Here is a 19,987-nt window from a genome sequence, read left to right on the forward strand (position 1 = left end):
CTGTGTACTAAACATGATGGTCAAGAAATAATCTAAACCGTAAATTTTTGAAACGGGATTTCTAAAATTCGGAAAAAAGACACTGATAATTTCCAAAAGTCATGATTCATGAACAAATGAACAATGTCTTTGGTTATTTGCTTATTTCCATTCCTGTAAAGAGGAAACGATACTTTCAGAGCTGTCTGCTAAAGGGTCTCATTAACTTTAACCCTAAATCCTGGTCACGATATTTTAGTTTCCAAATCAAATAATTAACACGTCATTTAACGAAACTCGTATGTAACCAAAAAAAATATAAACAAACCTTCCTTAAAACGTAGAAACATTTTAAAAAGCAACCAAATGTGAAGATTTAAATTATTATTTATACAAAATAACAGTAAAGTAACCTTGAATTTTTTTTGTAGTTTAAAGTAACATTAAAGTTCATTAACTTTGCAGCCACACTATTTAAAATGAAGGAAATTAATGGATTATTTAGTTTAGTTATATTTGGATTGTTTATAATCGCGATTTGTGTTCCTAGTGTAGACTTAGCTCCACCAATTGGTAGAGAAGACTTAAACCCTAACGCAAATGAACTTGACGTAATAGACCCGCGTTATGCCCTTCAAGTGGCAGATGAAAAACAAGACGAATTACACCGAAACATGCAAGGTGCGAACAATGAACTAAGCAAAACAATTGTAAACCCTGAAACTAACGCTGAAAGAGCCTCAGTGAGCTTGTTGCCGCCAAAAACAACGCTAGATGATGCTCAACCTTCACCTACCATCCAATCAGTTTCAAATACTATTGAATCAAAAATGCCAGAGGCCAATGTAAATTTTCCTCAAGATGAACCTAAAGTACAGCAAGATGCAAAATCAAAAAACGTGGAAGAGATTCAATCTGCCGTTAATCGGTTAGTTGAAAAACCTAAAGACGATGAAACTAAACAGCAGGATGTAGACAGTAAAGTTTTAACTACACAAAAGACTGTAATTGAAGATAAATCTGAAAAAGAACTTCCTGGTGCAAAAACTGATGACAAGGATAAACATAATGCTGATGAAAAAATTGAACATAAGGATGACCATGAGGAACCTGTTGCAAAGCCTGAACCAAATGGTGCAAAGGCTGTAGTTGAGCCTGAACCAAATGGTGCAAAGGCTGTAGTTGAGCCTGAACCAAATGGTGCAAAGGCTGTAGTTGAGCCTGAACCAAATGGTGCAAAGGCTGTAGTTGAGCCTGAACCAAATGGTGCAAAGGCTGTAGTTCAGCCTGTACAGAAGGATACAAATCCTGGAGTTACACCTGAGCAGAAGGATACAAATCCTGGAGTTACACCTGAGCAGAAGGATACAAATCCTGGAGTTACACCTGAGCAGAAGGATACAAATCCTGGAGTTACACCTGAGCAGAAGGATACAAATCCTGGAGTTACACCTGAGCAGAAGGATACAAATCCTGAAGTTACACCTGAACATAAGAATACAAAGCCTGAAGTTACACCTGAGCAGAAGGATACAAAGCCTGGAGTTAAACCTAATCTAGAGAATGCAAAGCCTGAAGTTAAACCTAATCTAGAGAATGCAAAGCCTGAAGTTGAAACTAAACAAGAGGTTCCAAAGAGTAAAGATAAAAGCAATCAAGATGCTGAAGTTAAACATACAGAAGGTGAAAACACTGAAGTTGAACCTAATCAGGACCTTTCTATTGATGGTCCACAAGAGCAACCTGTAGAGGAAGCAAATAAGAAACCTGCTATTGTTGAACCAAAAGAGAAACCCGCTGTTGACGACCCAAAAGAGAAATCTTCACCAGAGATACACAATGACGAACCATCCAAAAAAGAAAACATTCCAAATGGAGAAATGAAGAGTTCAAGTTTACCCCAAAACAACTTAGAAAATATTGATTCAGAAGTTGCCTCTGAAAACCCCCTTATAACAACAAATACGGATCAGTTAAACTACGATGCTGCTATTGGTAAACTTGTAATACCAATTAGTAATTAATAACTTCATCAAATAATTATTTTAATCCCAAAACTCAGATGATGTAGATAAAATGGAAGATAAGGTCCTAGAACCATCGCCTAATTTGAATTCAAACATCGATAATTTCATGAAAGATGGAGATTCAAAAGGGGGACTTAATTTACCCCCCCAAACTGACACGGGATATTTCCCAGAACAAGAGGATAACCATTTCTTCGCCTATTTCGTCACAGCTGTTCTAATTTTTGCTGTTGGATATTTACTTATCCATAATAAACAAAAGGTTCGCTACCTTGGATTCAATTAGCCTTATTCCTGATCAGCGCCACCTACCCATAGCGGCGACTTTGAGAACTACTGTAATCGGCAAGCCAACCACTCCAGATGTCACTAAAATCTGGTGACGTCACTGACGGGCACTCTGGGGGTCTTACCAAAAAATCTGACATCCGGAGTGGTTGGCTTGCCGATTACAGTAGTTCTCAAAGTCGCCGCTATGGGTAGGTGGCGCTGATCAGGAATAAGGCTAATTCCCCCCCCCCAATGTAAACAAACACCAGATGTCGCTAAAATCTGGTAAACTCTGGGGGGGTCTTACCAAAAAATGACGTCACCAGATTTTAGCGACATCTGGAGTGGTTGGCTTGCCGATTACAGTAGTTCTCAAAGTCGCCGCTATGGGTAGGTGGCGCTGATCAGGAATAAGGCTAATTCCCCCCCCCCCCAAATGTAAACAAACACCAGATGTCGCTAAAATCTGGTAAACTCTGGGGGTCTTGCCAAAAAATGACGTGACCAGATTTTAGCGACATCTGATTGGCTTGCCGATTACAGTAGTTCTCAAAGTCGCCGCTATGGGTAGGTGGCGCTGATCAGGAATAAGGCTAATTCCCCCCCCCCCCAATGTAAACAAACACCAGATGTCGCTAAAATCTGGTAAACTCTGGGGGTCTTGCCAAAAAATGACGTGACCAGATTTTAGCGACATCTGATTGGCTTGCCGATTACAGTAGTTCTCAAAGTCGCCGCTATGGGTAGGTGGCGCTGATCAGGAATAAGGCTAATTTCCCCCCCCCCAATGTAAACAAACAAACACAAGCTAATTATTGTAATTTTCTCTAAATTCAGATTCTAGCCATGATTGTTGAAGGAAGAGGGGGTCGAAGGAGAAGGAGATCACATGTTTACAAACGACTCGAGACAGATTCAAACAAATTCAATCAAATCTTCTAGTTCTAGAGATTATTAGGGAATTAATAATTATCTTCATTGAAAACTAAACTAGATTGATTAATTAGTTAATTGGATAAATAACTAATTGTATACTCTTAATTGTTTTAACGCATCCCTACACCCCCAGTATATTGGATTGGAAAAATTATAAATACTTATTTATTTTTCTTAATTAAATTTGTGTATTGTTTGTTAATTAATTAATTATGAACAGTCCAATGATTATTACTACAGCCAAAATTTAACTAGCATTATGTTATTATTATAGTCTTTAAGAAGCTTGGTTGTTTACCAAGAAACTCGGAGTTATTTTGTATTTATTCTTGGAAGAATGTAATGTTAAAAATTATTAATTAATTAAAATGAATAAAAGTTTTCTTAATTAAAAAAAGCTGATTGATTATTTATTTACTTACTTACTTGGTTCATACAACTTTTGAAAAACAAGTTTAATCCCTGAGATTTCCATTCCAGGTTTTTCCCCATATACTTCCCTGAGTTTTCCAGGTTTTTCCCCATATATGGAGTATCCTATGGTGCAAATGTTAACGAAGGAGGGGGAGGGGTAAATAGGACTATAACATACTCAAAGGGCATCCCCGTATCTCTAATATAACAAGAGTTATGAGCCTCCAAAGTATACTGTAATCTTAATCTTAGGGAGGGTATTAATTACTCGGCCCCTGTTTGTCGTAGCAGTACGTTTTTAGTATGGTTAGATGGGGGATAAATAGGGTTTTAACATACTCAAAGGGCATCCCCGTATCTCTAGTAGAACCAGAGTTATGAGCCTCCAAAGTGTAGTGTAATGTTAATCCTATGGAGGGTATGTTTATGGACATTTTGCTTAATTACTCGGCCCCTGTTTGTCGTAGCCCTACGTTTTTAGTATGGTTAGATGGGGGACAAATTGGACTATAACATACTCAAAGGGCATCCCCGTATCTCTAATATAACAAGAGTTATGAGCCTCCAAAGTATACTGTAATCTTAATCCTAGGGAGGGTATGTTTATGGACATTTTGCTTAATTACTCGGCCCCTGTTTGTCTTAATCCCAAGTCTTTAGTGTGGTTGGATGGGGGGCAAATATGACTATAACATACTCAAAGGGCATCCCCGTATCTTTAATAGAACCAGAGTTATGAGCCTCCAAAGTATAGTGTAATGTTAATCCTATGGAGGGAGTGTTCACGAACACTTTGCTTAATTACTCGGCCCCTGTTTGTCGTAAACCTAAGGCTTTAGTATGGTTAGATGGGGGATAAATAGGACTATAACATACTCAAAGGGCATCCCCGTATCTCTAATATAACAAGAGTTATGAGCCTCCAAAGTATAGAGCTATTTCAGTGGGGGAAAAATTTCGTCTGCTATGAGAATTGGGTCTGCCTTTGAGTGTAGGGCGGACATTTTGTGAGGGTTTTCTCTATGGGCAAATAGCATTGGTGACGTAGCCATTACCCCCTCTGAAATAGCTCTATAGTGTAATGTTAATCCCATGGAGGGGGTTATGTTTTTGAACATTTTGCTTAATTACGCGGCCCCTGTTTGTCGTAGCCCTATGTTTTTAGTATGGTTGGATGGGGGATAAATTGGACTATAACATACTCAAAGGACATCCCTGTATCTCTAATATAACAAGAGTTATGAGCCTCCAAAGTATAGTGTAATCTTAATCCTAGGGAGGGTATTAATTACTCGGCCCCCGTTTGAGGCAGATTTCCCTGATTTCCCTGAATTTTACTAAAAATTCGAAATTTCCCTGAGGTTTTTGTCAACTATTTATTTCCCTGATTTTTCCAGGTTTTCCCTGTTTTCCAGGTTTGTATGAAGTAAGTTTTGCTGTTACTTACTTGATTTTCAGGGTTTTAACTTAAGGAATTTCAATTCATTAAGCATCAATTTCCTGGACACAATTATGTACCTTGCTAAATAAAATAAGCTTATTTTTGCAGTTAGTAAAATTTAATTTCAATTAGTGTCAATAATTCGTGAATATTAATGTCAATAGACATTTGTCAATGATATCTTGGCTTTATGTAAAAAAATTTAAAAGTCTTATTAGAAAAATTTAAAATGTACGTATTGAAAGTTAATTATTGTTGAATATTTCATTTTAAATCGAGAGAAACATTTTTTTCTTGTATAAAACGAAAGAAATAAGAACCCATAGTGAACAGCCCCACAGATTTACTCCCAAGTAAGCTGAATGGGAAGGTTCAGTCGCCCATTTCCATGGAAATAAATCCCCGGTCAATTGGTGTCCAACATAGAGTAAAATCGAATTCATTCCTATCGTACACGACATGAATAATTCAACTCCCCAATTTTTTAACTCAGTAAAGTAAAATAAAAAAATTGTTTAAAATTTACTGACCAGGGTAGAAAAAGGGCGCGCCATTCCACCATTGTTTCACATCTTGAATGTAATAGCATAAACTGAGCAGAAAAAACGCCATGCATCCCGTCGTCATTATATAAGAAACGGACCTGCGAAATTGTAATTGAAATTAATTTATATCTCTGGAACTAATTAACCGATTAATTAACGGTTTGGACCAATGTATGTGGTATATTTTGGTCTATGTTTGGTAATATTTTGGAGAAAATTGGTTCAGATTATTTTGAGAAAAAATGGGTTTTACCGGGAAGCCATAGTTTTTTTTTGCGAGATTGTAATTGAAATTAATTTATATCTCTGGAACTAATTAACCGATTAATTAACGGTTTGGACCAATGTATGTGGTATATTTTGGTCTATGTTTGGTAATATTTTGGAGAAAATTGGTTCTAATAATTTTGAGAAAATTGAGTTTTACCGGGAAGCCTAGTCTTAACACTAGCGAAATTATAATTGAAATTAATTAATATCTCTGGAACTAATTAACCGATTAATTAACGCTTTGGACCAATTTATGTGGTATATTTTGGTCAATGTTTGGTAATAATTTGATGAAAATTGGTTCTGAATGTTTTGAGAAAATTTAGTTTTACCGGGAAGCCATAGTTTTAACACTGGCGAAATTATAATTGAAATTAATTTATATCTCTGGAACTAATCAACGGATTAATTAACGGTTTGCACTGATCGATTTGGCACATTTAGATCTATCTTTGGTAATATATTTGTAAAAATTGGCCTGGTCAATTTTGAGAAAATTTGACTTTTTTGGTGAAGCCATTAACAAGTATTTTCTAACCAGAGATTTTTGTTCACCGGAATCCAACCGTCATCTTTAGACGCCTTGCACAAAACAGCAGCGATAATTCCCTGCAAACAAAATTAGTTATAATTAAATAATAATTAGGTCAATTTGATTAACATACGCAAAGAATACTCCATGAAAGCCAACGGCTCAATCTACATGATGATTCCTTGTAAATCAAAAGTATTTTTCCCGCCTTCAGGAAAAAAAAATCCATTTCAAATTTAAAAACAAACAAAAATTTCTTTAAATTAATTAAAAATTATTATAATTACTTGAAGCCCCAGAAACACTAGAAATATGGAGGTCAATGACCCTAGCATACCCTCGGGGTCATAAGCTCGAACTGTTTTGTAAATAACCTGTAAACAAAGGAACCAGCCCAAAATTTAAATTCATTATAGGAAAAATTATTATAGGAATTATTTTCCAGAATTATAGGATTTAATAGGAGAAAAAATACGTTTTTATAGAAAACAAGAAGTGATATCTAGTTTATTAGGGAGAAGGTATAAATTCGCCACATTTCCAGCTTTATCTCCAGTCTAAACGTAGCCTGTCCGGAGTTAATCCCCGCCTCTAAATTGCAACCAGCATCACATTGGTTCTTGAAAACTCACGTCAGCGCGACGCGAATGACGAAAATTACGTATTTTCCGACTGAGGAGAGGCGAAATAGCCCGTCCTCCTTTTACGCCCCCCTTGTATTTTGAAAGGGGGACTGGGATTATGGCGCGCGAATACTTAGGCAACTTATACCTTCTCCCCAATAAACTAGATATCACTCCTTGTAGAAAAATATAGGACTAAACTATATTCTGAACTTTGCTTAAGTCAAAAATATAGGATATTATAGTACCAGGGATAGATTTAATTTTCGAAGTAGGAATGGAGAACGGTTAGTATTTACTTCATTCCGACTCATAGACCACCCAGTATAGAGCCCCTCCCTCCAACACGTAACGAAAAGTTTAAATTATCTTATTGGTTGGTACACTTAAACTACGTTTTGATGACGTTGCTGACGGGGACGGCGAAAAATACGTAATTCCTTTCTACCTCTGTCGCTATGACCCTCCGTCTCTTCTTTCATACCCCTCCGTCCCGTGGAAGGGGGTCCGGCCGGGATTTCGACGCGCGCCCAGATTACTCTGTTCTCCATTCCTACTTCTAAAATTAAATCTATCCCTGATAGTATAGGACCTTTCATGAGATTACAGGATAATATAGTACAGGTTCAAAAATATAGGACTGCTGCATGGGCTCCCTGACTTACTTAATTATTTAATTTTAAAAATTATAATTACATACCTTTGGTGTTGGATGGTTATAAATATGTTCACTTCCAAAAAACCACCTATCTATATAACCAGAAGCACCACCGGTACAATTTTGATACATACCATGGTCATGAAGACCACCTGGTCCCAGGTAACCCCTAACAAGAAAAAAAAATATTCCAATACGTATTTGAAAATAATTATTTGCAATAATTAATAAATGAAATTAATTACTTTGGACAACCTGGCTCGTTAACGCTAAACGTAATTACAACGTGCGCAATTAAGAAAGCTAACATAATTAACCATTCAATCCAATACAATAAAATATCCCGACAAAAACGCATCACTAATGTCTTATAAAAAAAAAAAACAAATATTGTTAAAAATAATTGGGCTTTAAAGGGAGGGTGAAGTGTTTGGTAAAATCAAGTAATTTTTTATCGATTCTTCTACTAATTATAGGACCAGTTTGCATAGTGAAATATTCAGGAAATACCAGCCCCGAATGATTTTAAAATTCAAATTAGGTTCAGATTTTAAGGATAATTAGAAATAAGCCCCTCCGACCAATTGCGTAACGCCCTGCCTTCCAGTAAACTAAATTCTCGTGGCACGCGCCATGCCTCGCGCCACGATTATCACAACACGCAGAATTTTTATCAAATCTCGCGCTAAATTTAATTAGGAATGGAGCTTGTCACGAGAATTTTGTTAACAATAAGGCAGGGCGTTACGCTATTGGTCAGAGGGGCTTATTTCAAATTATCCATAAAATCTAAACCTAATTTTAATTTTAAAATCATTAGGAGATATTTCCTGGATGTTTCACTATGCAGACTGGTCTTATAATATGTGGAAGAATCGATAAAAAAAATCACTTGATTTTCCACTTCACCCTCCCTTTAATTAGTGAGAAACTTAATTAATTACCATGTTGACTCGAAGTTCAGTATCAATATGCGCACTGAACATATGAACAGTCGCTACTGTAAAATAGGAAATGGCAAAACGTTGCAAAACACCGGGAATTCGAATTTTGGTTAAGTCATTAGCTCCGTAGGAAGTATTAAGTATTATTCCCAATGCAAACAATATTAGACTTCTTTTGACTATTTTATAGAATATTTTCTTTTTGGGTGTCCCCCGTTTGACCAATGACTTCATAGAGATCGCCATTGAAACACCCATTATCCATATAAACCTAAAAGGTTTACGCGTAAGAGTTTAATTTTCAACAAATTATTGAGTTGTTGCAAGAAGTGATATCTAGTTTATTAGGGGGAAGGTACGTTTAATTTTCAACAAATTATTGAGTTGTTGCAAGAAGTGATATCTATAGTTTATTAGGGAGAAGGTATAAACTCGCCACATTTCCAGCTTTATCTCCAGTCCAAACGTATAGTAGGTCCGGAGTTAATCCCCGCCTCTAAATTACAACCAGCATCTATCTCATTGGTTCTTGAAAACTCACGTCAGCATGACGCGAACGACGAAAATTACAGTCATATTTTCCGACTGAGGAGAGGCAAAATAGCCCGGCCTCCTTTTACGCCCCCCCCCCTTGTATTTTGAAAGGGGGACTGGGACTATGGCGCGCGAATACTTAGGAGTCTTATACCTTCTCCCTAGTAAACTAGATATCACTTCTTGGTTGTTGTAAAAAAAATTCCACGGACATTACTTTCCCTACACCAAGGTCTTATATTTTTAAATTTAAAGGGCTACTGACCATGGGAAAACTAAATCAGCTACAGAGAGTCCATTCCAAGGTAGATGGTCAAAGAAATAATACTGCCCTCCCCCATAGTTGACAAATATCATTATAGTTATGGCGATACTGCATGGTCAGTTGTGACATGCAAAAATAAAAAAAAAAATATATGAATTTACGATACTGACCATGGAAAAACCAAATCGCCCACAGTCAAGCCATTCCATTTGGCATGATGGAAAAACCAATATTTGCCCCCACCATAGTTGACAAAGATCATTATAACAATCGCAATTCTAAAAATTTATTGCACAAAAAAATTGTCTATTATTTTTTTATACTGTCTAATATTCACCCCCCCCCCCGAAACTGACTACAATTCAACCCCCCCCAGACCTGTTTACAATTCACCCCTACCCCCCAGGCCACTGTCTACAGTTCACCCTCCAGGCCACTGTCTACAATTCACCCCCCAGGCCACTGTCTACAATTCACCCTCCAGGCCACTGTCTACAATTCACCCTCCAGGCCACTGTCTACAATTCACCCCCCAGGCCACTGTCTACAATTCACCCCCCAGGCCACTGTCTACAATTCACCCTCCAGGCCACCGTCTACATTCACCCTCCAGGCCACCGTCTACAATTCACCCTCCAGGCCACCGTCTACAATTCACCCCCAGGCCACTGTCTACAATTAACCCCCCATTCCACTGTCTACAATTCACCCCCCTCAAAACCGTCTACAATTCACCCCCCTCAAAACCGTCTACAATTCACCCCCCTCAAAACCGTCTACAATTCACCCCCCTCAAAACCGTCTACAATTCACCCCCCCCCCTCAAAACCGTCTACAATTCACCCCCCCCCCCCGAAACTCTCTACAATTCATCCCCCCCCCCCATGAAACTTTCTACGATTCACTCCAAAAATAATATTTAAAAAAAAAGTTCATTCTCACCCTCTGAAAGTGTCAAGCGATTTTACTCTCTTTCGAGTTTTTGGCGGAATTTCGCCTTGAATTGAGGGATCGTTAGTGACTGGAGAATTACCCAGGTCAACTGTGGACTAAACCAGACCAAATGAGACCGTTAAATAAAACCTACAACATTTGAAGTTCATCTAAAACTAACCTCCGTTAGATTTGAGGAATTTCTTCTTAACAAGGATGCAAAGATTCCCCTCCTAAAAATAAACTCGCGATAAATATAATTTACTCCTTTTTTTGCCAAAATCTTCTTTCAAAACTCACTTATGTAATTTTTTCAATAAAATCCAAAATAAGCCAATGGCAAAATATCCAATCAAGGAGTAAATTATGGCTACAAGTTTATTTAATATTATTTGCGATTCGTTTTGGCTTTAATTATGATTAAAATTAACGTACGCAAATAAGTACTGACGAGGGAAGGCTCATCTATAGCCTCAAGTTCACATTTTAAACAATTTTCCAAACTACGATCGCATTTTGTAAAATTATCAGTAACTCTCAATAGATATTTCCCAGTATCAACAAAGTGATAACTAAGCCTAATAATTAATTGTAATTAATTTAACACAATATGATAAATGATATTTAGAGGATGACATACTCGCAAGTTTGATTCTCAAATTTGTCTAAACCCTGAATTTGAATTTTTGAACCGAAACGCGTATCGACATTAAAACTAGCAGCTTCCAATTGACGTATTGGTTCTTTATTTTGTTGTAAAAGATCACACTAACATTAAACAAGGATAATTTATAATCACCGAAATTAGCGCAATTAATAAGGGTATATTTTAATAGAAATGTTTAATTACTTACATTAAGGCATTCATCGGATTGCCATAAATACGCGAGTTTTTCTTTTACTGCTGAAGAAATGGTCACACATGCTTCGTCTATCTTGTATTTCGGACACTCTGCTTTGTTTTTATCCATTTTTCTTCACACACACACAGTCACAAATTCACAATTTTAATTTTTTTCTTTTTAAATTTAATTCAAATGTCCTATTAACCTAAATTCAAGAAGAGATAAGGGAACAGTAAAAGCAAGGAGAACTTTCCTTGTGTTTCCAGGCTTTTAATATAAAATATGGCGTCTATTCGCTAATTAGAATGTTTTATGCGGCACTAATTTAGTTTTAAATATTATAAAGGCTCATAACAAACATGGCATACAGCATGGTAAAAGCAATACAAAACAAACACGAGCTACATCTACGACTACGTGTCAACACCAGCGTGGGAAATAAGGCGGTGGCACAGGGCAAATGACCAGTTTAAAAATTGCCTGGACCAGTTTAAAAATTAAATCGGAGGGGGGTCAGTGGTCCACAGGACCACTAAGAAAATTCAAGGGTTTCCAGAGTCCAGACATTAGCTAATATATTTTAATTATCCACTTCTTCAATTTAGCAGACGACGCGCCCTGGTCAGTGGTCATGGACCAGTTTATTTATTCCAGGCCAGAGGGGTCGCTGGCCCAATGTCCAGTTTAAAAAAAATCCTTATTTCCCACCCTGGTCAACACCCACTTCTTTATCCTGCGCAGCCCATAGAGATAGGAACATATATACCTCTAGAGTCACAACGTATATCCCGAGACAGGCCGCACTTTTTAAAACCATGTAAACTTTATCATTCGACACCAGCGCCACTATCGGCGATATTCTTAACTAAAATATTATTCGAGCTACAAATAGATGGCGTTGCTAAAAAAGGTTTTCGCGCTAAAAACGACTTTTTGGCGGGAAAAATGAACTTTTCGCGGTAAATCTGTAACTTTTTCAAACTTTTTTCAGTTGACGGACCTTATATTATTTTATTTGTTCTTAACTATCTAAATAAATGTTTCCAAAGTATATTTAAGTGTTTGTTAGACGATGCTTAATGCATGAAAACATATTTCCCACTCTAACGGGATGGAACCACCATTTAAGTCACATTGTTAAAAAGGCAATAAACATCTACACAGATATCTGGCTGAGGAAAATAGCAATGAATATGATCGAGAAAATGAAAAGAGAATATTAGAAAGCGACTGACCAAACTGATTTTATTCCAAGGACAATAGTAGTCTATTTATAATTTGAATTTATTTATTAGTTGATACGTACATTTTACATTCAGCATTCATGATTCGTTCATTCACTCCAAAAAAAAATGTTTGTTTAACTAACTTGTCAAATCACCATCAATTTGTTTAATTAATTCATTATCACTTCCCTCGAATTTGCTAGAATACAATACACGCACAAGACACGGTAGCAGACTACGCCGTTGAAAATATATCAAAATAGTTCTTCCGTTTTTGCACAGATGGCGCTGGGTGTATTTGATAAAGTATACTGTTTTTAACGTTGTATATTCACTAATGATAAGGTTAAAGTCTATGGGGACGCTTCCATGTTGTGACTCTAGAGGTATATATGTTCCTATCTCTATGGCGCAGCCAGACTTTCCCAAAAATATAAGCAGACAACACTAACGCCGTCACTTTTAACTTCCACCAATGGTATATTCCAAGGAGTATTTTTCCTGGAGCGATAACGAAAGTTTCTTTACCTATGCCTTCTTTAATCTCAATGGTGCCAAATTGCCAGCAGCCAATGGAAAACGGTATGATACACATGTGGATTTGCGGCAGATTTCTAGGGAAAGGTAGTAGTAGTGGTATCATTGACATATGTAAATATTAACGTATTATTTACGTTATATCTAGTAGCAGGGATAGATTTAATTTTAGAAGTAGGAATGCAGAACAGGGTAAACTGGGCGCGCGTGAAAGTCCCGGACCCCCTTCCACGGTACGGAGGGGTATGAAAGAAGAGGCGGGTCATAGCGACAGAGGTAAAATGGAATTACGTATTTTTCGCCGTCCCAGTCAGCAACGTCATCAAAACGTAGTTTAAGTGAGCCAATAAGATATTTTAAACTTTTCGTTACGTGTTGGAGGGAGGGGCTCTATACTGGGCTATGTGTCGGACTGAAATAAATATTAACCCTGATCTATGTATGCAAATTTGTCTATCTTTGGGGCGTGGTTTATGCAAATTTGTTTATTTTTTGCGAGATCAGGGGGTATATTAACATCAAACATGGGGAAAAGAAACTTTAGCCCCCAATCCTGAATAATGGTCGGTGACCTTGAAATTTCACTGCAGGGCAAAGAGTAAAAACATACCAGTTTCCCTTTCAAATAGCCCCCACTCACAAAATTGGGGCTTTACAAGTCACATTTTTCTCTCCTCAATGGGCGCCTAAGCCAAATGCTTTGTGGTCCTTGTGGAAGCTAAGAAACGACAGGATCATGGGAATCCATATTACCATGATACTATTAACGGTATTTTCGTGGTTGCTATGGAAACTAAATAATAATTTAATAATTAAATAAGGCTATTAGTTAATTTTCGCTAGTTATTTGTACGACGGAATGAGAAATTCGCTGATGAATGACGATTTAATTTGTATCCTCGCGTAGATTATTATCCGAAGTATTTTGAAGTCAACCCATCAGGCTGGCTGTAATAAATAAAAACACTTGTACTTTTGACAACAAGCACGTATTATTATAACTACAATATTTACATAGTTTTTTGTTTGTTTTTCGCTGAACAACCCTTTATAGTTATTCCTGTTTTTTTGTTTTTTTATAAGTTTCCAAGTTTGTTTGTTTGTTTGTTTGTTTAGTTGTTTTTACCTCGTTATTTATTTAAATTAGGTATTCTCATATAATTAATTAATTAATAAGATGGATTAACCCTTTACGACAACCAGTGCCATTTTGTTTTTGTTTTTTTTTTATAAATGTTTTTATGAAGATTTATGGGAACATTTTATGTTAATTTTCAAAAAGAAAAAACCCCAAAAACCTGGAATCACTTTTTTATGTATGTGTATGTTTGTTTGTTTTTTTTAACTCGTTTGCTGCCACAATTGTTTGTTTGTTTATTTATTTACTCTGTTGTTGTTGTTGAAATTTCTTGTATTTTTTATATTGTCTGATAGTTATAACTAATTTTCACTTTCGCCCCAAAAATTTTTAACAACTTGATTTTTTTTTTTTTTTTTTTCAAATTTACATTTTATTTTTTTTTTAATTATCTTTCGCGCGATGTACGTTTTTGAAAAATGTTTTTTTTTTAAAAAATATTTATTTTTTGTTTTTTGTTTTTAATTATGGGTAGATTTTTTTCTTTTAATAAATCAATTAATCCAAGGGGCAAACCACTCCGAGAGACTGAGACTAAACTAATTCTAATTATTTCTAATTCGCCTGTGTCTCTGTTAATTAATTTTAATTGCAATTAAAATTGAGATTAATTAAATTAATTAATCCCAATAATTTATTTGATGATATTTTTTTTTATAAATCAACAGAGTGATGTACCCCTCGGAAAATATATTTTTTAAGCACAAACTGTACAAGGATTTTATTATTATTTTTTTTTTCTCTTAATTTCTACGTTTTTTTTTTTTTAACATAAATTACATTTTTTTGTTTTTTTCGACAACAACGCTGGCTGCTTAACAATTACTAATTATTAAGGTTTCCATAATTAGTAATTTAATTAATTATTTTCAGTTCTTTGGCTTGATTTAATTTAATTTAATTTTTATGTATATATTTCCCCAATTAAAACGCCAGTTAATTTTAATTATTTAAATTAAATTGGAATTAATTTTTTTGAAGGAGATTTATTGTTTAATTATTTTTAAATTAATTCAAATTAAAGGGTTCTTTTTTATTATTTTAAATTAATTCAAATTAAAGGGTTATTTTTTATTATTTTAAATTAATTCAAATTAAAGGGTTCCTTTTTATTTATTTTTTAAATTAATTCAAATTAAAGGGTTCTTTTTTATTTATTTTTTTAAATTAATTCAAAAGGGTTCTTTTTTATTTATTTTTTAAATTAATTCAAATTAAAGGTTTCCTTTTAATTATTTTAAATTAATTCAAATTAAAGGGTTCCTTTTAATTATTTTAAATTAATTCAAATTAAAGGGTTCTTTTTAATTATTTTAAATTAATTCAAATTAAAGGGTTCCTTTTTATTATTATTATTTTTTTTTTAAATTATAGGTATTTGTTTATTGTCGTTTTGTTTGTATGTTTGTTTGTTTGTTTGTTTCTCCCACCAAGAATTAAAAATAGAAGATGCAATTTTCTATTTTTAAAAAAAAAAAACAACTTCCGTCTTGTGAAAAATCTTAACAATATTTAAATTTAATTAATTAAATAAAATGATTATGAATTACTCGTACCCTCACTAGCGGCTGACATAACTGTACAACAATATTCATGTTTTATTTATTTATTTATTTATGGGTTTGTTTGTTTTTATACAATTTCATGGGATAAAGTCGTTTATATTAAATTGTTTGTTTGTTTTTTATTTATTTATTTTTTTTGCATAAAAATTCATTTTATTTTTACTTTAATTTCCCATATATTTAAATTTTACTGTATTTTAATTGATTTTTTTCTTCGCGTATTTATTTCTACATTGTATAGAAATTTGCCTTGATTTTAATTTTAAATAAAAGTTTATTTAAGTTATTTATATAGTTCTTGAGTGGCTTAGCCTTAGACAACTCGAATTCCCAAAAAAATATGGATTCCGGTCTTTATAAGCCACTCAAAAACTACAGAGAGCTACTTACTTGATAACTAAAAAAAATAAAAAAAATTAAAAAATAGTCGTTTAGCAACTTGGAAAGCACCAAAGAATAATTTTTAAAAACATTTTTATTTTTTTATTTTTTTATTTTTCAAATATGAAATTTTTTTTAGTATATTCCAAGCCACTAAAAAACTATTTGGATTTTTTTTAGTAATTCCAAATTTTTCATTTTAAACCATAATTATTAATTTTTAAAAAAAAAAACTTAAGGAGGATTTTAATTTGAGAATTTTTGAATTATTTTCTTGTTTTTTTTTTGTTCATTTTTAAAAAAATTAGTCTGCTAGGAAACGTTGTTGAGGTAAATTGGTTTGTTTTAAATTTTCTTTTTGAAAATTTTCAAAAAACTTGTGTGTAATATTTTTTTTTTTTTTTTTAATTTTGAAAATTTTGTATTTTAAATATGTCCAAGTCTTTTATCTTAAATTTTCAAATTTTTCTTGTGTAAATTTCGATCGCACCAAAACGTCCTCCGATGTTTAAAAATGTCAATTTATTTTTTATTTTTTTTTTTTTTTAATAAATGTTTATTTTTTAAAAACTGATTTTTAGGTATTTTTTTTTCATATTTTTGAAGATTTCTCACATATGGGCTTTGATATATCTATATATAAACTGTTTTTCGCGCGGATTTTAATACTTGATGACGTCACTGACGTCAATTTCCCGAAAATACTGCGCGCACCAATCACAGGCGACCTCTTAAGTCGTCACAACCGCGCGCGCGCGCGCGTTCGCGATACACCTTTCCTGAAAAATCATTCCTCGGTTTTTTTTAAGTAAATACTTATAATTCGTTTTAGAGCGCGGTGACGTCACCATAACGTCCTAATCCTTACAATTAGGATGACCTTAAAAGGGGGCGGGACTTAGTTTATTTAAATTAAGATCCAAAGTCTTTCACGTCTGCTTTTATAGGATGACCTTGAGTAAAGGTCGGGTGTTGCATCTTTCATGATTTTTAAATTAATGTTACGAACCTTTGTACAATGTTTGTCAATGAGAATTTTTTTCATTATTCCACCATTTTGTTTTTTGTTTTTAGTTTGTTAGGATTCAAAGAGCGCGAGTAAATCGTCACTAGCGGATGACGTGGAGGTTGTGACCCCGCCCACTCCACTACCCGCCGTGCTACTACTGGTCGTTGTGGTGGCGCTAGAACTTGATGACGTCGTCCCTAATTCGGGAGTGTCTAAATAGGAAAGCAGTTCCATTGGGTCCACCACGCTTTCGGGCAGGAGCTAATTACCACCGCGTCAAAATTAAAGAGATGATTTATTAAAACCTTGGCCATAATACTACTAAGGAATCTAAATACCAAACTATTCTTAATTATCATTGCTTTATACAACCAAGATGCTCTATTTCCACTCCACACTTAATCATCCTTGGTTTTTCGTTTTATGGAGCATACATATAAACTTTACATATCCCAGGCCATAAGTTTATAAGGTATGTTCCATAAGTATGTCACTACCCATACTTCGTAATGTTAGAGGCTTAATGAGAGCTAGTTCAAGAACGACGTGAGAATTGACTACACTCGGTTTTGCAGTCCATCCTCCTCTTTAGTCTGTACTAAGCCTTTGACAAGGCCTCGCTACGCGTCGCTTTACAAGAATCTATGACGTTTCACCTACGTCACTTCATGACAAGCTCTCATTAACGAGTGACACACTTATGGAACATATCTTATAAACTTATGCCCAGGCGTATACTGCCACCACTATTCTTTATTATCTTTGATTTACAACTCTCTATTTCCACTCCACTCTTAATCATCCTTGCTTTTAAGCTATATGGCAATTTAATACATATGAAAGGATAAAATAATAAACCATGAATCTAAATAACAAACTATTCTTAATTATCATTGCTATAAACAACCAAGATGTTCTATTTCCACTCCACACTTAACCATCCTTGGTTTTCCGTTTTATGGCGCATACATATAAACTTTACATATCCCAGGCGTATACTGCCACACTATTCTTTATTATCTTTGATATACAACTCTCTATTTCCACTCCACTCTTAATCATCCTTGCTTTTAACGCTATATGGAAATTTAATACATATAGAAAGGATAAAATAATAAAGCAAAGTACTCACGTTTAATTGTTCTTGACCTTGACCTTCACCCTCAATAACAGCAGCCGGGTCAAAGTTCAAATCACTGAGGTCAGGGGCGTGCGACAAAGAGTCCGTCGTGGTACTACTTCCGGCGGAAGGGGGTTGATTTCCAGTTGCGCCACCACCACCACCACCGTGTGTCGGAGTATTTCCCGCGTTGCCATTGCTACTGGAATTACTGCTCTCATTCATTGGTTGCCCTCCCGTTGAAGGCGGGGGCACACTAGGGGGTCCACCCACGGAATTGCCGGGGGTATGAGGTGTATGAGGAGTATGAGGAGTGTGCGGCGTATGGGGTCCTCCGTGTTGCATTAAACTACTTTGATTGGATGACGATGTCCCTGGGGTCGATGGTTGTTGTTGCGATTGATTCGCGCTCGATGACGTCGGCGTTGTCGTGGCGGGACCACCGCGTAAAGATGATTGATTATTGTGATCGTGAATGCTATTTGACGTCATTTGCAGTTCGTGATGGTTCAAGGATTTCTCCATGGCAGCGAGAGGGTCCAATGACGCGACACTTTCGTTCAAATGCGATAACGGACTACTGAAATCCGACGCTTGCGATTGAAACTCGAAACTAGTCGCCGTTCCCGTTCCCCCGTAACTGCCCCCTCCCCCACTCACGCCGTTAGACACGTTAGAACCCCCGTTTGACAATGCTAAAAGACATATAACCCGACATTTATAAGACAACGACAACTTATTGGGAATTATCATAGACTTATGATAGAATACGAGTACTTACATTGCATTTCCGGTAATGGCATTGAAGATGAATACGGTGATAACCCTTGTCCCATTTCCCAAGTACTTGTAGTGGGCATTGTCATGCTACCCGGGGACATGGCTTTGAAACGTTTATGAGGATTGCACGAATCTATAAACGTCATTAACGCAATGTTAACAAAGTCTAGTTGATACCAGAGGGCGTAATTTTGATAAGGGACATACCGGAACTATCGTGTTCTTCTTTGATGGTCTTAATGGGGACAGGTTTCCAACTGGCCGTCGCGTCAATAGTCACTTCTTCCACGTCAGAGTTGCTTAGATTCGTTAGGATACCCCACATGTATTGGTCAACCTCTAGACCCTCCAGTAACGCCGGTTTACTATAGGTAATGGTTACCATTACTTGACATTTGTTTGAATTGAAATAACGCGTTTAACACTGCGCTTGACAATTTAGGTAAGACGTATCTCTGCAACCGCATTGCACATTCACGTGAAATTTCATGCACATGTTTAACATACTAAAAGGTATTATCATCCGAAATTTGAACAAAATCGTACGATGCCTTTGTCTATAATTGGCTTTCGGTCAGACGTATCTCTGCAACCGCATTGCACATTCACGTGAAATTTCATGCACATGTTTAACATACTATAAGGTATTATCATCCGAAATTTGAACAAAATCGTACGATGCCTTTGTCTATAATTGGCTTTCGGTCAGACGTATCTCTGCAACCGCATTGCACATTCACGTGAAATTTCATGCACATGTTTAACATACTATAAGGTATTATCATCCGAAATTTGAACAAAATCGTACGATGCCTTTGTCTATAATTGGCTTTCGGTCAGACGTATCTCTGCAACCGCATTGCACATTCACGTGAAATTTCATGCACATGTTTAACATACTAAAATGTATTATCATCCGAAATTTGAACAAAATCGTACGATGCCTTTGTCTATAATTGGCCAAAATGTTCAATTTACAACTTCTCAGATATACCTATAACTTCAATTAGATGAA

At 35.5% G+C, this 19,987-nt stretch overlaps 3 protein-coding genes and 1 long non-coding RNA gene across 10 annotated transcripts in view; 2 read left to right on the plus strand and 2 right to left on the minus strand.

Moving 5' to 3' along the window:
- Nucleotides 1–164: 164 nt before the first annotated feature.
- Nucleotides 165–3,609, plus strand: LOC149625134 (uncharacterized). Of its 3 annotated transcripts, none has more exons than XM_089851931.1 (4): nt 165–1,167; nt 1,267–1,974; nt 2,042–2,268; nt 3,114–3,609. In XM_089851931.1, exons 1-4 carry the CDS (start codon nt 459–461, stop codon nt 3,216–3,218), a joined length of 1,749 nt encoding a protein of 582 aa, XP_089708057.1. In that variant the 5' UTR covers nt 165–458; the 3' UTR covers nt 3,219–3,609. The 3 variants fall into 3 exon arrangements, with proteins under 3 accessions (XP_089708057.1, XP_089708056.1, XP_089708055.1); XM_089851930.1 differs by having other exon boundaries at nt 165–382; nt 445–1,974; XM_089851929.1 differs by having other exon boundaries at nt 165–1,974.
- Nucleotides 3,610–5,163: 1,554 nt separating this feature from the next.
- On the minus strand, nt 5,164–11,941 carry Hgsnat (Heparan-alpha-glucosaminide N-acetyltransferase). 2 transcript variants are annotated; one of them, XM_089851933.1, is made up of 15 exons: nt 11,226–11,941; nt 11,012–11,139; nt 10,807–10,949; nt 10,672–10,741; nt 10,553–10,604; nt 10,381–10,487; nt 9,439–9,546; nt 8,640–8,910; nt 7,941–8,062; nt 7,738–7,864; nt 6,702–6,788; nt 6,548–6,622; nt 6,421–6,491; nt 5,598–5,710; nt 5,164–5,512 (listed from the first exon to the last, which is right to left on the minus strand). In XM_089851933.1, exons 1-15 carry the CDS (start codon nt 11,340–11,342, stop codon nt 5,337–5,339), a joined length of 1,767 nt encoding a protein of 588 aa, XP_089708059.1. In that variant the 5' UTR covers nt 11,343–11,941; the 3' UTR covers nt 5,164–5,336. The 2 variants fall into 2 exon arrangements, with proteins under 2 accessions (XP_089708059.1, XP_089708058.1); XM_089851932.1 differs by lacking the exon at nt 9,439–9,546 and adding an exon at nt 9,609–9,716.
- Nucleotides 11,942–12,922: 981 nt separating this feature from the next.
- On the plus strand, nt 12,923–15,021 carry LOC149625136 (uncharacterized). Its single transcript, XR_016374563.1, has 2 exons — nt 12,923–13,317; nt 13,887–15,021. It is a non-coding gene; the product is annotated as an uncharacterized LOC149625136 (long non-coding RNA).
- A 369-nt stretch (nt 15,022–15,390) lies between these two features.
- LOC149625137 (zinc finger MIZ domain-containing protein 1-like) overlaps nt 15,391–19,987 on the minus strand; it is an 84,293-nt gene continuing 79,696 nt past the window's right edge. For all 4 annotated transcript variants that reach the window (XM_089851924.1, XM_089851923.1, XM_089851926.1 and 1 more), the window contains 4 exons: nt 19,180–19,337; nt 18,974–19,105; nt 18,205–18,887; nt 15,391–17,333 (listed from right to left, as the gene is read on the minus strand). In XM_089851924.1, coding sequence (XP_089708050.1) covers nt 17,142–17,333; nt 18,205–18,887; nt 18,974–19,105; nt 19,180–19,337 — 1,165 coding nt within the window. In that variant the 3' untranslated portion in view covers nt 15,391–17,141. The remainder of the gene's footprint in view (nt 17,334–18,204; nt 18,888–18,973; nt 19,106–19,179; nt 19,338–19,987) is intronic.

The sequence above is a fragment of the Phalangium opilio genome, unplaced genomic scaffold, assembly GCF_054372755.1.
Source record: "Phalangium opilio isolate 3A_F unplaced genomic scaffold, DU_Popi_V2 ptg000105l_1, whole genome shotgun sequence".
Lineage (NCBI taxonomy): Eukaryota > Metazoa > Arthropoda > Arachnida > Opiliones > Phalangiidae > Phalangium > Phalangium opilio.